This window comes from Ixodes scapularis, unplaced genomic scaffold (assembly GCF_016920785.2).
Source record: "Ixodes scapularis isolate PalLabHiFi unplaced genomic scaffold, ASM1692078v2 PGA_scaffold13__105_contigs__length_92229423, whole genome shotgun sequence".
In the NCBI taxonomy this organism is placed as follows: Eukaryota; Metazoa; Arthropoda; class Arachnida; order Ixodida; family Ixodidae; genus Ixodes; species Ixodes scapularis.
The window spans coordinates 19,253,707-19,270,698 of NW_024609839.1; the positions used below are offsets into that span (position 1 = coordinate 19,253,707).

Sequence of the window (16,992 nt, forward strand, 5' to 3'; positions counted from 1 at the left end):
AGCCAATGCAGCCCATCTTCAGTTCAGCCTTCAGTTCACTGTTCCCAACCCGGGAAAATCTACAAAACCACAAACTACTCTGGCTGTTGGCACTCATCACCACTTCCATGAACCATTCCTTGGAAACAATTGTTTGAACCCCTTATTTGAAAATAAACTATGGGGTTGAGACTGAAAAGATTGTTGCCAAAGGCATTCCAGTCATTCCACAGAAAGGACTGGATGCAGGCAAAGAATCCACATTTGTTTTGTTTCGTAGATGTCAAGAACAGGGCTCTGGCAACACCTTAAGGTTCCACATTTTTCCAGTAAGTTGAGAAATTTATAAGCCGTCTGCAGTGTCCTTTCGTACAGGTTTTAGCTTACAGCCCTTTCCAGAAAGTCAACTATTATCAGTAGCTCCAGACTAATTGCAGACAGGTTTCCATCCGGTTAGCTGACTTGTCATTGACATGGAAGACTTCATTACCGAAAGAAAAATGTATGTAAACCACATGCAGAGGTTCGAGATTTTGCCAAGTGTGTCAAACTTGTAAATAGCCAGAGTGAAGTTTGTACACTGGCAAGACAAAAGGAGGGGTAGAGTATTTGCCTCGCTTCCTAGAGACGATTACCGTATTCTCTAATGCATAAGACACTTTTTTTCCAAACTTTTTGGCGGTGCATCTTATAGGAATATTTTTCTCCTTTTTGGCAAACTCTGAAGGAACTCCTGTTGATGCTGATTAGTATTTTTTTTAACTATGACGACAGCTCAATGCAAATGATGTGTCATAAATGCAAGTCAACCTCCCAAAGCTAGAGTTCCATAACAAAAGAACAAAAAGAAAGTCAAGAGAATGAAAAAAAAGAAAGCATTTAAAGTTCTCAAGTCACGTCTTTTTGCCCGCAAATTTGGCACTTCATAAGTGTCCTCAAAGACGCGTCTTATACACAGGCGCATCTTATATACGACTTTTTACTTAGAAATTTGCGAAAAGTGGGGGGTGCGTCTTATACAACGATGAGTCGTATACACCGGAAAATGTGGTACCTCAAAACTAACCCGGTACTTGCCCAAGAAACTCTGAGGACTCCAGCATCGCAACTCCGGTTGGCAAAAGTCAACGAGAGAACGCCCAAATTGTTTAGTGTGCTGTTAAAGGCTGGGGAACGGACAGGCTGGGGACCGTGTTTTGACTATATGGTGGTCATGGTTTAATGGGATCCGATTAGATAATGGCAGCGCCCAATGGAAATCCAATTCCGCCTCCAACGTGCACCTCGAGGGCCGGAAAATAAAATGGCAAATTTAAATGACGAAAATATAAATGTATAATACTAGGTAGGAATATAAATACAAAATTAAAAATTAGAGTAAAGATGAAAGACGTTTACAATCCCCTGTAACGCCGAATTAGAGAGCAGCTCTTGAGGAGAAGGGGAAGGTATGGAGGGGAGGCTATGCCCCTCCTCCTCTCCTGCTCGCCTCCCATTGAGGGGAAAATTATCCCACTAAGTTTAGCGTGGAAAATTTTAAGCTATATTTAGAGGAGAGTTTTTTCCGCTGAATTTAGGAAGGAAAGTTTTCCACTAAATGTAGCGGAAAATTTTCCCCACTAAATTTAGTAAATAATTTCCCAACTAAATATAGCGGGGAATTTTTCACGCTAAATTTAGCGGTGAAAGTTTTCTGCTAAATATAGCGGGAATTATATTCCACTACATTTAGCGGAAAAAATTTTCCACCTAATATAGCGGGAAAAATTTCCCGCTAAATTCAGCGGGGAAAGTTTTCCGCTCAAAATGCAACGCACAGTGATGTCATCTACAACGTCACTGTGTGTTGTCACGTGCGAAGTCATCATAGGAAAAGTTCCATAATGCACCGCGCGGTGACGCCGACGGCAATGCCGCTCAAGCCAGAAACAGTCGCCTAAGAGCTGCACTCTAAAATTTACATAAATAATTTAAGGTGAATGAACACATACGCTTTATTTTTAAAATCAATTTTTAGCAAATTATAACATTACACAATAATCGGGAGACAGAGAATTCACAAGGCATAAATCAAAGTGCATAGGAACTTGGACATATTCACGCAGGTACAATGGCTGGAAGAAAAAGTGTGACGAGCATTGGGCAGCTCCTACGGTAGGCATTGAAGCCACCAAGCCGGAAACTGCAGGGGGCACTCTTTCTCGCTTAAGGCCTGTCCAACCAGGACACTTTAGAAATCGTGAGGCGACACGAATTCCGCAAAAATCGTAGAAGTTGAAGCGTTTGGCAGTCCGATGTCTGTTTGAACACCACCGAGCCAACATCACGATTTTCCTCCTCGCTTCCTCCGCTGTGACCTCGGTGCTCGTCAGTCTCGACGTCGCACGCCACCTGCCAATGCTGTCCATCTGTTCTGCCGGGTCCTCGTATTCTGGGACGTGTTCCAAAATTTATCTTACTACAGAGCAAGGTGCAAGATAGACAGGTGGGGAAACGAGAGCCAAATGAGAGACCGGATTGTGTCCCCCTCGGTTTTCTCCTTTTCTGTGGCGCCATCTATGTGGAGCACCAAGAACTTTCACTCCGGGTGGGCGACCGGTGGCGACCGGTTAAACTGACGGAGATGATTTCTTGTGGATTTTCAATGGAGGACTGTCGTGCTCTCGGTTTATTTTGCACACTCTCCCATAAAGTTCCATGCAAATCCGATTCCAATTTTTTTCCTCTCGGCGCAGCGCCATCTGTCACAAAGGGGGGGTACCCGCAAGAAGACTAGTACACAATCCGGTCACGGCGCTGCGGTAGGCTTCTATGGGCCGTTTCCCAACCTGTCTATCTTACACCCTGCTCCGGAGTAAGGGTTTTGTACCTTTGCACTCAAAAACCTACCTGCGTCCAGCATTGCACTGTTTGCGTTATCACGTGATAACCCGCCAGGGTAGGTCGGATCTATTTGGGTAGGATTTAGAACACAGCCCTCCCCTTTCCTGTTTTCGGGACCTGAAGAGCGGCGGAGGCCTTGATCGATTGACCGACAGCCAATAGAGCTTGTGAGTGGCTGCCCAGACATACGTGATGAACATGCTCAAAAAGGCCAAAGCATGCTCAAAAAGGCGGGGTAAAAAAGGGAGGGCACGCCCAGAATGTGGAAGCCGTGGTAGCAAACGACAAATGGGCTTCGTTCACGCAGAATGGCTGCCGTACATATTCACGCAACATTCTGCAGTTTGTCAAGTCTCGTCCATTTCGCTGAGGCTGAGTCACACATTGGAAAGAAGATGAGACATGAACGATATCAATGGAATAAAGACCACGGAAAATAGAACCAATGTGAAATAAATGCATCCTCGTGATAGAGTGACGCTGCGTGTTGCAAAGTTGTGATCTGCTGCCATGTATACAAGTACTCTTGCCGTCATTTAACCCAATTGTACTTCACAAGAAGCCTGCTTGTGTATTCAAGTAATGTTTGTTTCCATTTTCCATTTGATGTAGCTCACTGTTAGTGTTTGACGCATTTGTTCTTTTAGTTAGAATTTTTATTTTTTGCTGAAAGATTCAACGTTTAGTTTAGTCTAATGCATCTGGTGCTGAATGTGACTGACTGTAGGGTTTAACACGCCGACGCAAGGCAGGCAATGAGGCGCGCCGTAGTGGAGGGCTCCGGATTAATTTTCACCACCTGAGGATCATTTACGTGCGCCGAAATCTCGTGCACACAGGCGTTTTCGTTTTTCGCCTCCATCAGAAAAGTGGCCGCCGCGGCCGGGAATCGTGGTGCTGAATGTGGACAAGTAAATAAATATGGTTGTACCATAAACCTTCAGTTTCCTTTATTGTTTTATTGGTTTCATATTGTTGTTTTCGTCACCAGGTAGCATTCTACAACTTCTCACTCCCTTTCTTAATTTTTATTTTCATTGCATCTTCTCGAGCGGTACTTCTGCCGTGAGACTGCAGTGTAAACATATAATACAAACTGATATCCTATCGCATCATCTTTAACTGTAAGTGTAAGTGTCAAGAAAAAAAAATCGGATGTATGTAAGTCGCTCTAACGTTCCTTCGCGTACTAAGAAAAATAAAGCGACCCTTTCATTGCTATAACAGAAGGCACGGCTGCAAGCGCACGGTGCACAACGGTGGTACAAGGCAGTCGCCGTCTCCTTCTGCCCTGAGCAATTTGGCCGCCAACGGGTTTCCGTGGCTTCACTCCGATACATGGGCGTGTATGCAAGACCGCCACTCCAGCTGCCACTGTGGCACTGTGTATGCTGCTCCCACCTCAGCTGCCACTGTGGCGAAAAAAGTAATGGAAGCCAAGAAGCACCTCCGGCGATTGAGGTCAACCTGCGAACCTGAAATCCTTGAATACTAGCTCAGAAAGCCTTTTGGTAGATGTGATGACTGCAGTGTTTGAAAAAGCATTGTTCGCTCAGCTGGAACCTCACCTGTTGGACTGTGACCCCCTTGATAACCATATATATAGCTTATCAAAGAAAATTGCTAGCCTGTACATCACAACAAGACTTCATCACATTTCTAGGGAAATGAACCAGGAGAACTGAGAAAAAAAAACGTGCGCACACTGCTAACAAGAGAGATTATTTTCAAAAATCTCTGATGTGCAAGAAATTGATTGATGTGCTTTTCCATTTGATGTAGCTCACTGTTAGTGTTTGACGCATTTGTTCTTTTGGAATTTTTATTTTTTGCTGGAAGATTCGACGTTTAGTTTAGTCTAATGCATCTGGTGCTGAATGTGACTGACTGTAGGGTTTAACACGCCGACGCAAGGCAGGCAATGAGGCGCGCCGTAGTGGAGGGCTCCGGATTAATTTTCACCACCTGAGGATCATTAACGTGCGCCGAAATCTCGTGCACACAGGCGTTTTCGTTTTTCGCCTCCATCAGAAAAGTAGCCGCCGCGGCCGGGAATTGTGGCGCTGAATGTGGAGAAGTGAATAAATATGATTGTACCATGAACCTTCAGTTTCCTTTATTGTTTTATTGGTTTCATATTGTTGTTTTCGTCACCAGGTAGCATTCTACAACTTCTCACTTCCTTTCTTAATTTTTGTTTTCATTGCATCTTCTCGAGCGGTACTTCTGCCGTGAGACTGCAATGTAAACATATAATACAAACTGATATCCTATCGCATCATCTTTAACTCTAAGTGTAAGTGTCAAGAAAAAAAAATAAATCGGATATATATTAGTCGCTCTAAAGTTCCCTCGCGTGCTAAGAAAAGTAAAGCGACCCTTTCATTGCTATAACAGAAGGCACGGCTGCAAGCGCACGGTGCACAACGGTGGCACAAGGCAGTCGCCGTCTCCTTCTGCCCTGAGCAATATGGCCGCCAACGGGTTTCCGTGGCTTCACTCCGATACATGGGCATGTATGCGGGACCGCCACTCCAGAAGTTCTAGTATAACCTCCTTGGGCGAGACTCGAGAGCCAAACAGGCAGCGGCGGCGCCGACGCTGCTGACCGAAAACGACCGCCACGCCGCCACCGGTCAATAAGTCTCTCATCGCTCTCAGCAGCCTCACCCGTTTTATTTTAAAATTAATGCAATAATCAGAGTAACTCCATCATAACGTGATAAACATTGTATGAACTAATTCTTATATTATTTAAGTTATTATAAACATAACAATTTATGCTCCAAAAACAAAACGAAAAACAGATAGGCATATGCGGATAGGTCATTCACTTTCACTTCCGAAGGAATCGATATATCACTGGATTCGTCCCAATCTTCTTGCATGTGCTCGACGAGTCCATACTTGACAACCACAGGCTTATTCGTTTGAATGTGAATTGCGGAGGAGACGCGACTGAAGGCACCAGATGCAATGTACCTAGGTTTTTTAAACTTTTCCCAGTGAAACACGCCCCTTGGGGGAGCAGTCGTGGTCGACATTGTGATGAAAGACGCCCAATGGGGACGAATCATACACGAGGGTATTGTGTTTGACTCACTATGTAAATTGGACTCGGTACTTTGCTCTCGCAGACACGAACCATGGAAGGCTGCTACGACGAACTCCACGACTTTGCTACAACCTACGTAGAGCATCGTAGCAACATCTGCGAGCAAGGACTGGGTGAAGTACCAAATTTCAACGACTTGGATGTAAATATATTTAGATTGCCTACGCTACGAGTTCGTCACTTTATACAAAAAATTTTATCCTCTATAGCTACTGGAGCTGATATTTGGATGCATGCACCTTCTTTATATTCAATCATATCTGAATGCATCGAATTATGGAAAGACTTTGTGCGTCCAACTTGTGTGAACGTGACGGAGGTGCAAAACCAGGACGACCGCCAAATACAAGAATCTGGATTTTCTATCGTGTCATTACCAAATTGTGAAAATTGGATCATAGATAATCGAATTTTATCATTGGGTGACACTACAAACGCATTAAATTTTAGCATCCCAAACACCTGCAATCGTGAAATTATAATAGAAACACTGGGTAAATGTGTGAAACCGCATTTATTTCTGAATGGTTGTATATTACGCGAAGTGTATGGTAAATTTGATTTTAGACAATATAGCCAGACATTCCGCAAATATCAAAATTATGGACTATATAATTTTAGCTTACGAGCTTCAAAAAACTTTAATAGACTGCTGTACACATCAAGAATACGACACGGCCGTGGAACAACTCAAGCTCTTCTTTGTAACAACAGTGAAATGGGAAATGGCAGTCCTCGGGGAAGATTCTTCGAAGATAATACGCTTCCGAAATTTTTTCATTTCACCAGAAGCCGTCTGCGTGCACAACCACGCCTGTAACTAGAGAGAATTCCCCCTCTCCACTCAATGCCATTGGTGGGGTGGGAGGAGCGTATCCTATGAGGGGGTGGAGATATGAGACGAGCGAGTGTGGAAAGGGGGGTGGTATAAAGACTCGGCGCAGCGGCCTACCTCCGGCCAGAAGGCAATAAACCAAACAATCCCCGATACCATGAACGATCAGTTGCAATTGCGAGCCTTCGTCGATAATTATATAAAGAAAGTGATGGAGCTGTGTGACAACGGTTTAGAAGAAGCTCCTACCTTAGAAGACTTGAATGTAAATAATTTACCAGAGGTATCCTACGTTGTTGATAAGTATATTGACACCACTTTGAAAAAGATAGCAAATGGAGACACCCGCAGAGAACAAGCACCGTCTTTGTATCAAGTGGCGATTGGCTGTGTCCAATGTTAGAAAGAAACCATCCAGACCATCATCTCCGACGACTGGGTCAGCCTCTTCATCAACGCCGATTTCTACAACATGCGTCCAACCGGCTTTATTCTTTATTCTTTATTCTTTATTCAATGATTACCCCGCAGTGCCCGAGGGCGTTACAGCAGGGGGGGTTACAAGGATGAAAAGAACACGTCTTCATTGAAACAGCACACTTGCTCTTCAGACAGCCGATTCCACTGTGCAATTGTTCGTACAAAAAAGGAGTTTGCAAACATGCATGTCCTAGCGCGGTACTCTCTAATTTTAAGACTATGATCATTACGACTAGAAACATAATAGGGTTCTTTTAAGTAAGTCTCGCTATTTATTCCCGTTTTATTTTTAACTATTGAGTATAAAAATTTTAGTCGCAGTTTTTCCCGACGTACGGAAAGTGGTTCCCAGTTTAACATTTTTTTCATTTCTGTACAACTTTCTTTCCTCCCGTATCGTCCAAGAACAAACCTAGCCGCCCTGTTTTGTATTTTCTCCAGCTTATCTATCAACGTTTTTTGGGCTGGATCCCAGACAGCACATGCATACTCTAAAATGGGTCTAACACATGTTAAATAAGCAGTTGTCTTTAAGTTAGGTTGTGAGCATTTTAAGTTACGTTGGATAAAATTCATTGCCCTGCCAGCTTTTAAGACTACTTCCTCTATGTGGGCATTCCATGAACAGTCAGATGACAATATGACACCCAAGTATTTGTAAGTAAGTTCCTTGGTTATAGGGTTATTATTTATAAAATACTGAGATTCAATTTGTTTCCTTTTCTTTGTAAAACAAAGGTTAACACACTTTTTGTGATTTAAATTCATTTTCCACGTAGAGCACCAACTTTGAATACGATCAAGGTCTGCATGCAACTGGGCGACATCATCTGAACTCTTAATCTTTCTATACACTACACAATCATCAGCAAAAAGTCGAATACAAGAGGAAATTCCAACAGAAATATCATTAATATAAATTAAAAACAAAAGTGGACCCAGGACAGAGCCCTGTGGAACTCCTGATGTTACATCAACGTAATCAGATTTCTTGCCATTAAGTACTACACATTGACGACGCTGGAACAAGTAATTTTCTATCCATCTAAGCACAGCCGAGTCTAGATTTAACATTCTTAGTTTGTTGAGAAGAAGTGAGTGTGAGACCTAGTCAAACGCTTTTCTAAAATCCAAGAATATACAATCTATTTGTATATCCTTCTCGATTGTAAGTTTCCCAAATTGTGAAAATTGGTGTATCGACAAGAGACTCTTATCCATCGGGAACACAGAAAGAGACGTTTTTCCACAGCTAACGGTGCCATTCTGGGACGATGTTGTGCTTATGAACACTGTTCGAAATTGCATCAGGCCCAACCAGTTCTACAACGGTTGTTTGCTCAGGAAAGTGACTGAAGCAATCCACTTTGATGACTTTTCTGAAAATAACAGACGTGTGATACAGTATGGAGTGCGCAACTTGCCCTACAAGTTACAACTGAACTTGGTTGAATGTTGTCAGACTGGAGAGTCTGATATCGCAGTCGAAGAACTGGCAAATTTTCTTAAAGTACAGTCTTTATTAGAAATGTCTGTACTAGGTACGAATCCTTTGGACATCATTCGTTTTGAAAATTTTGCCTTAAGCTCCACGAAAATATATGTTTACTGTAGTAATAGTAGTGAATAAAAATTTGTCGTTTTGTATTACTTTTTCTTTCTTTTCTCCGCAACACATTGACTGATAGTCTTTGTGTGAAAATATTGATCACAATCGTGGCGTGCGTAGAGACAAATATCGTCCACTTGGTCGATAATTCTACAACTTAAATATTGAATGAGATTTTTTCCAGTCAAGATAAATGCAGATAAGTTAATTTGAATAATATTTTTGTTACTCGAAACAGTGGATTCTGTTCTCCAGCATACTACGTAAAATTTTCTCGGGTTGTCTAAAGGAAGCAATTTTATACCCATTTGCATTCCAGGGTGTTCGCAGTAACAACTCTCAAAGTTTAAAGATTATTCGACTAAGCAAACGATGCACACGTCGTCGTCTCTCGTTATATGGACTTTCCAACTGGACGTTTTGAGGTCAACTTTGGACAAGGCTGTAGTTAAGGTCGAAGCACTATGAGATGATTGTATGCTTCCCTTGCATGCAAATTCTCCGAGGGGATTAAAACATGAATTTATTCTAAAATTAATGTAACGATCCGTAAGAGGAGAGGCTGGTGAAATGCATATCAACTTCACCTTACTAGCTCGGCACCACATACGTTTTAACCAGTCGTTGTTTAGTAATAGAGTTTTACGCCATTTAATTCGTCTTTGATAATAGTGGTAAGGACCGTTGTACTCGATGGCAAGGGATACTACCTCTCCTTTCAAAGTATTTATCTTGCACATAAAATCGAATCTTAGCGGATGAACGTGCTTTTTCTTCAAATTCCAATCCTGTTTTGGAAATAAATTACTTAAAATATAATGATAGTTTAATGCAGAATCTGAAAATTGACTTGTGATACTACCATTAATAGTTTGTTTCAAAAATCGCCAAAAGCTGAATTTCTTTGTCCTTGGTAAACATCCTTTTTCCAAAATACGGTCGCTTGATCTACAGTGTCGATGAGTCTGTAACTGATATATTTTGCCAAAATATTTTCTTTATTTCGATTACCGATGAGGAAAAATGGAATGTGAATTTCTCTCGAAATGTTTACGTTCTTTTTTGGGTTGTTTTTCCAGAAACGAAGTATTGCTACGTCGAAATCACTTTGTCCGTCACATGTGTGCAATATTCTATTAGTAGACGGATCTCTTATCGCATCTTTACATATTTTGTATTTGAGTGAAGCCATGATTGTACCTTCATTTTTCACCACGATCGAACAGATATTTTGGCCGGGACCTTCGAATAAAGTGGGTAATTTGACGTTAAGTATTTTCTCAATCAATACTGTTTCCTCCATAGAAAAATCTTCCCGCGTCATGAATATTTTAGACGAAAGAGACACCTTGTCCGTGATGGTGAATTCCGGAGCCAAAGCTACACCAGTTTGCGTTTTACAAGCCATTGGATGCATAGGACCGTCGGTGGTGAATTTCTACACCAGAAACTTTGCAAAGATGTGTAAAGACGTAGGAGTCTGTTTTCGGCGGTGACGATAGCAGCATCGGTGGCGACGTTTCTTGCGCTTGGTTATCTGATAACTTATGGGACGGTCTTCGTCCAGTACAACAGTTTATCATGTCTTGTAGTTCGATAGAAAATATGGTGCGCTCCATTGTTTGCACCGGCGAAGGTGGTTATTGGCGTCGGTCGGTTCAATTTACTCTGGACGGATTGGCTGTGAAAGAGACTTTTTTCCATATTGGACGCTGATCACGAAGACTTCGTTTATCCACCTGTGTGTAATGTGGGCGGTGCCGTCAAATACGTTTCGAGTCAATTTTTCACCGCATTTGGTATGCCGTATTACATGAACGATAAGGTAGACATAGTTTTCAAATGTGTAGATTTTGACGTCGGGATGCAGCTACATGCCAATGATACAGACTTCTTTGTAGACATCGACGGAGGTCTAGTGAGACGCACACAAACAAAGAGTATGCACTATTGCGTGAATTCTTTGTTAAAATCAAATGTTTATTAAAATTCTGTATCGATATATTTCTCTATGTCTTTCAATTTGTATCTGTATCTACACACGGGAATGAGACAATTCCATATGATATTAGCAATGTCTACAGGTGCGTCGTACAATTTATTGACGAGATATTTTTCAATTCGATCAATGGCGTCTAAATTACCGACGCCTGCAGCAATTATATCCGCATTGTCAAAGTCTAAAAAAGGGAGTTCGGTGAAATACATTTCATACAGTAATATTCCCAAACTCCAAGTCATGAGTAACTCTGCATTGTACGACGTTCAATGTCCAAAATACATTGCCACTGCTTCTGGAGATGCGTAATGCAAGGTGCTTTTAAAACACGTTACTTTTTTCTTGCTGAGATGAACGTCCGTCCAATCTATAATTGTACAATTCATTTTTTCGTCCATTGCAATGTTCTGAGACTTGATATCGCAGTGGTAAACTTCACATTCTTTTACTACTTTGTAAAGTATGGTGAAAACTTGTCGAAATATGTATCTAATGTCTAAAGATTTTTCTGAATCGCGTAATACTTTAAACAATGACGTGCTATTCGTGTCTACAAAAGCTAAACAGGCATATTTATTATAGTTCCATTTCTTTAGACAAATTGGAATACCTATACGAACGCGTTGTGAAATTAATTTTAGTATATCATATTCCGCATGAACGATGGACTGGCACTTGTTGCTGATTTTTAAAATTATGCTATTTCCTTCTCCTAGCCATACTCTAAACACTTTTGCCGTTCATTCCTTCGCTAAAAGATCGTACTCCACTTCCATTCTTTTTTTTATTCTCAAACAAAAAAATCGTTATAAATAAAACCGTCTTAATATGAGTTTAGTTACCGTTTTAAATGTGCACGAGGATTATGCGTTTCACGTCTCTGCCGAACTTCGTCAGGTGATTTCAGAATTATCACTTATACTACGCGATCGTGTGATTCCGCTAATAAATATTCCCAATAACGTCGAAGAAAAGTATAAAGATTTCATGTTGGCTTTGGATAAAGTTTTGTTAAAAGGGATAGTTCTTGACGACAAAATAAACCCAGAGGACATTAGAGTTCTTGTAGATTTTAGTAATTGGTTATTCACAAATATTGTTAGCACAGTTCATTATAAAGAAGAAGAGAGAACATAATATGTCATTCTTACCTAATGTAATTGGTATTCACCATCAAATACGTATCATATATTCTATGAGCAAAACTGGTGGTGAAGTGAACAAACTCTTAAACAATGCACATTTACAAAACGTGGTTCTAGAACGCAATATAACAGAAAACGTCGTTCAAAAAAATCCTTTACAAGATTTATTCGTCTCAAAAAATATACTTAAGCATATGAACTCTTTCATCAAAAGGAATAAATGTTAACTCCATTTGAATACGCACTATTACACAAAGGTTATGACGTCTCCATCACGAGTAAACTCGGTGAAGGTGGATTTGGCGCCATGTATGCTGGTGTTCGTCTAAGTGACAATACACCCATTGCCTTGAAATACGTGCTTGTGAAGGATGTCTCGAGGTGGCACACTTCGAAAGCATACAACTCTAAGATACCCATAGAAATACACATGTTAATGAGAGTTAAAGAGATGCATGTAACTATAAAATTGTACGATTGGTTCAAGTTGGGCAATGGATACGTTGTAATTATGGAAAGATCTATAAAGACTATATCTTTATATAATTATTTGAAGACTAACACCTTGAGTCAGAATCAAGTAATTCTCCTATTTAAACGTTTAGTACAAATTAATTACGACTGTTGGCTACGCTGTGGACTCGTTCATTGCGACTTGAAGGAAGAAAATAATCTAATTAATAAAGAAGACATGTCTATAAAAATTTTAGATTTCGATTTTGCTATACAATGTTCCAAAAGACATAGACGAATGTATGCCGGCACACCATTATACGCACCACCGGAATGGTTTAGGGAGCAAATCTATAGACCATTTCATCCTCCCCCGCATGGGCGCTGCCATCTTGAAATCACGTGACGCGGCGGCCATTAGGTTGCTTCAACTTGCTGCTCCGCTCTCCCCTCCGCGCCTTGGCGGACGCGTTGTATTCGTGTTTTTTGTCGCGTTTCACCGCGCTTTTTTGCCTTACTTCGGAAACTGTAGTCTGATACGTCTACTCGACGACTAAGACGTCGCAAGGGTTGAAAGGTCCTTATGACAACTAAAGTTTGTTTACTAATAGTGGCGGAACATTCTCAGTAAAAAGCGCGTATATTTATATCGCACATCTATAGGATCGGAAGGCGTCAAGCTATAGTCAGCGCAAGGAGACTATCTGTATTTCCTGAAAGTATCGTTCTTTGTATTCATAATATATACACCAACTCATGTTTACAAACACACCGGAGCGCCCCTAGCGGACGCCACCGGCGCCGCGCATGCGCGGTGGATGGTGGGCAAGAAGTCCGCCGTCGCCCATAAACAAACCATTGAATTGCGTTGTTGTAGGCGTCGGTGGGAGTCCCCGTGCTGTTTTTCGCGTTGGAATTGTTGATTCTACGTCCTCCTAACAATGTCTGACCTCTTGAGTGGCTTCAGCAAAACTATCGAGGCAAAACTTTGCGTGAATAATGCGACGTGCGGCGATTCATTTCACGTGGACGCCGCAGAATGGGCGCTAAAGCCTGACTCCCACGATGAGATTCTGCTCGCTATTTACAGTCGCAACGTCGCTCGGACTGCAAAAGTGTGGACCGTAGCTGAGATGGTGGACATCGATACTGAAAACCGGAAGTAGAATCGGGCATTACAAGTCGGTGAAGGCCACTGGTAACAATAATCAACAACTTCTTGTATCTGTTTACACTTAGCCGACTTACCCCAACCAACCTTCAAAAGTGTTTTGAGGCCTGCACTTAGTTCTTATCGCAAGTACCGGGCCCACGTTCGGTTTACGGGCCGCTGTTGTTTGAACGAACTAACGACAAAAAGCAGCCAAGTTTGAAAGAGCAGACGACAGTTCGAACGCACGCGCAATGGAGTACGGGCAAGAAGCACCGCGTCCCGCGTCAACAAACCATTCGAATGTCACGTTGTCGGCGTCTGTGGGAGTCTGCATACTCTTTTTCGCGTTGGAGTTGTCGATTCTACGTCCTCATCGCAATATCTTACCACTTCAATCGCCTGAGCGAAATTATCAAGGCTCGTTACGCCGCTAAACTTTCCGTAAATAATTTGACGTGCGGCAATTCATTCGCATGAACGCTGCAGAATGGACGCCAAAACCATGATGAGATTCTTGTAGCTATTTTCGGACGCGACGTCGCTCGTGCCGCAAAAGTGTAAAAGGTAGCGGCGATGATCGACGTCGATACTGAAAATCGGAAGCGGGAACAGACCAAGCGTAACAAGTAGGTGATGGCCACCGGTACCAATAATTAACATCTTGTATCTACTGTTTACACCGAGCCTACTTAAGTATTTTGAGGCCTGCAATTATTTCTTATTGCAATCACCGGGTCAAAGTTTGGTCTACGGGCCGCTTTTGTTTGAACGAGCAGACGACAAAAAGCAGACAATTTTGAAAGAGCAGACTAAAGTTCAAACGATCAGGCGGCCGTGTGAATTTGAAGACGCACTGAATCCGTGGGTAGTCCGGACAACTTGGGGGTTTTCTCTCGTTCATGTTGGAACCAGGCAAATACATCTGGTGACCACAAATTGTGGCCCGCACAAGCAATCGTAGTTCGACAGCGTCTGGTTTGCCCTTTTCACTGCTGCTATCCACGTTCTCGGACGAACGGAGGGGGCAGAAACACATGAAAACTGATCTTCAAACCTTTCCAGACTCTCTTGGTAAAGCCCCCATCGCAGCATTTTGACGAGAAGGCAGGTTTTTTTTTTGTCTCGTTTCTTCCAAAGGAACACAGGAATGCATGTCTGGCGCGGCGACTTCTGCCCACCGCCCCAGACCGGAAGTGCGTCCGGCGCGCCACGACCGCGGCGTGACGTAGGAGAGTTGAGTTGGTGTATAGAAAACAGTCTCTTTTGATTATGGGACAAAACGCGCGGAGGAGATAGACAACGAACGTTTAGCTTGCATTTTATCTGAGGATAAAAATAATAGTACATCAACATCAGGCAATTTGTTCGTTGAAAACATCACACCTACATGAGTATGAGGTTCTCAATCTTTTTTGCTACGTAAACATTCAATTGGTCGGTTACTTATGAAGTTTAAGAAATTGTATACCATGCTCGCTCCCATTTCGACAGTCATTTAAGTGATTTATTGATTATATTCAGATAACCAGTGCCACCCACTTTGTTTATTTTACGCAAAGGTTGGGACTTTCCGCGTAAGAAACTGCCACACTCAACTTAACAGTAACGAGTTTTAGAATAGCGTGCACGAAAAAATAACGTCATTTATATTTGCAAATCTCAAACGCGGTTTGGGTTCGGCGCATGCGCTATAATGCTGTTTTACCTTTCGCCAGTATCTAAAATCCGCAATATGTAACTCTGAAAAAAACAAAAAAAAAACATTGGTTGTCTGCATAACAATTACTTGAGTCCAGGATTGTCGATGGCGAATAGAGATTTACTTTTGGTGGCTGGCGACGCCGAAATTTACAAACCGAATATATACAAACAAATAAATGTTTATTCACGCAGGTCCGTGAAGTGGTGCCTAGCGCTAGGATTCAGGCAAACGTTCCGAGGTATTTCTTCTCCTGCGCCCTTTAATTTTATATGGCAAATCTTACGGAAGATAAATGCTAGGTTTAATTTGACGGGCCTGTCACTTATATCATATCTTGAGTAAGCGAATGTTCATATAAAAATAATGTATTTTCTAGGGCCAATATCGCGAAATGCTGCTTATGAATACTTTAGCAGGGTTGATAATTTAAGAAAGTCCCTACTCGGCCTGTCAAACCATGCTCGAGTACTGAATAATAATAATAATAAAGGAGGTCGAGACGATACTACTTGTTTATATCAATTATCTGCCTCATTACACGATACGTTTTTAGTCTGCGAATTGCATTAAAGGTTGGATGCCCAGGAAAACCAAACAGTGTGTAGTAAACTCGCGAGTTCATCTGTTCTGGCCGATTCAGCACATTGCTAATCAAACTGTCGATATGTTTCTTTACGTTCACGTGTTAGTCTCTTCAATAGTTTGTTCTTCTAGAAATTGGTGTCATCGGGTACGGCCGTAGATGATGCTAATCTCTCCTGTATATCAGTCAGGCGTTTCGCAACCGACCATAATCAGATGCATCAAAGGAGTTGGTAAAAAAAAAAGAAGCCCGAAATTTAGGCTAAAATACACCTCGTAGTCTTCAAAGTGGTTCAATACCGCTGTTTCATTGGTTGTGTGCTACAAGGAAAATATTCGTATCACAAAATTAACCAAAACCACGTAAAACAGCAACATAGCCGCGTTCACGTTGAAACCGAAACCAATCAAAGTGAAGCAACCTAATGGCGTCGAGTACGTCAGCGCCCTCTATCTGCCGGTGAGGCAACTACTAAAATGAAAAGGTCTATTACCCAGAAGGTACAATTGTGTGGACTCTGGGTGTTATACTGCTAAAGTTATTGTTAAATCAAAGTCCTTTTAAGTCGACAAAAGACATTAAGCATTTCGAAACTTTAGAGAAGATACCATTGTTTCTTGCAAGGCAGAAGGAATTTTCACACAATGTCGTTCACCTTTTAAAATCTCTCATGAAGAAAAGTGTTGAAGATAGACCCGGTATGGATGTAGTATATCATTTAACAATGCTACTTTGACAGAACAATAAACACGTACAGAAAAATAAGGAAAAATATTTGTCATTTATTAGAGTCAACCACCTCTAACCACCATGCCTTGTACTGGTTTTTTTCCACTTTTACCAACAAAACTCGAGCCATGTCCCCCTCCAAGAGACCACTCTCACCCAACCCCTACTGAGAAGGAGAGTGAAATGTGGGGGGGGTCAGAGGGTCCTTGAGAAACTGTTTGCATGTGTCAACGAGGAGAAAGTCTAAAAGGGATAAATAAGAAGTAAAAAAGACCTCGAAGGAAGGGGAAGTGGAAAGAGAGAATGGTTGGTGGGGGAAAGATGGAC

The 16,992-nt window shown here is 41.8% G+C and overlaps 1 protein-coding gene across 1 annotated transcript; it reads left to right on the forward strand.

The window, feature by feature from the left end:
* Positions 1 to 12,265: 12,265 nt before the first annotated feature.
* On the forward strand, positions 12,266 to 16,672 carry LOC115323689 (serine/threonine-protein kinase prk-2-like). The gene is made up of 3 exons (XM_040218370.1): positions 12,266 to 12,843; positions 13,862 to 13,865; positions 16,421 to 16,672. The coding sequence occupies exons 1-3, from the start codon at positions 12,266 to 12,268 to the stop codon at positions 16,670 to 16,672; spliced, it is 834 nt and encodes a 277-aa protein (XP_040074304.1).
* The last annotated feature ends 320 nt before the right edge of the window (positions 16,673 to 16,992 follow it).

Excerpts from the sequence above, each read along its gene's own strand:
- LOC115323689 (XM_040218370.1), top strand. The coding sequence starts at position 12,266 with ATGTTAACTCCATTTGAATACGCACTATTACACAAAGGTTATGACGTC.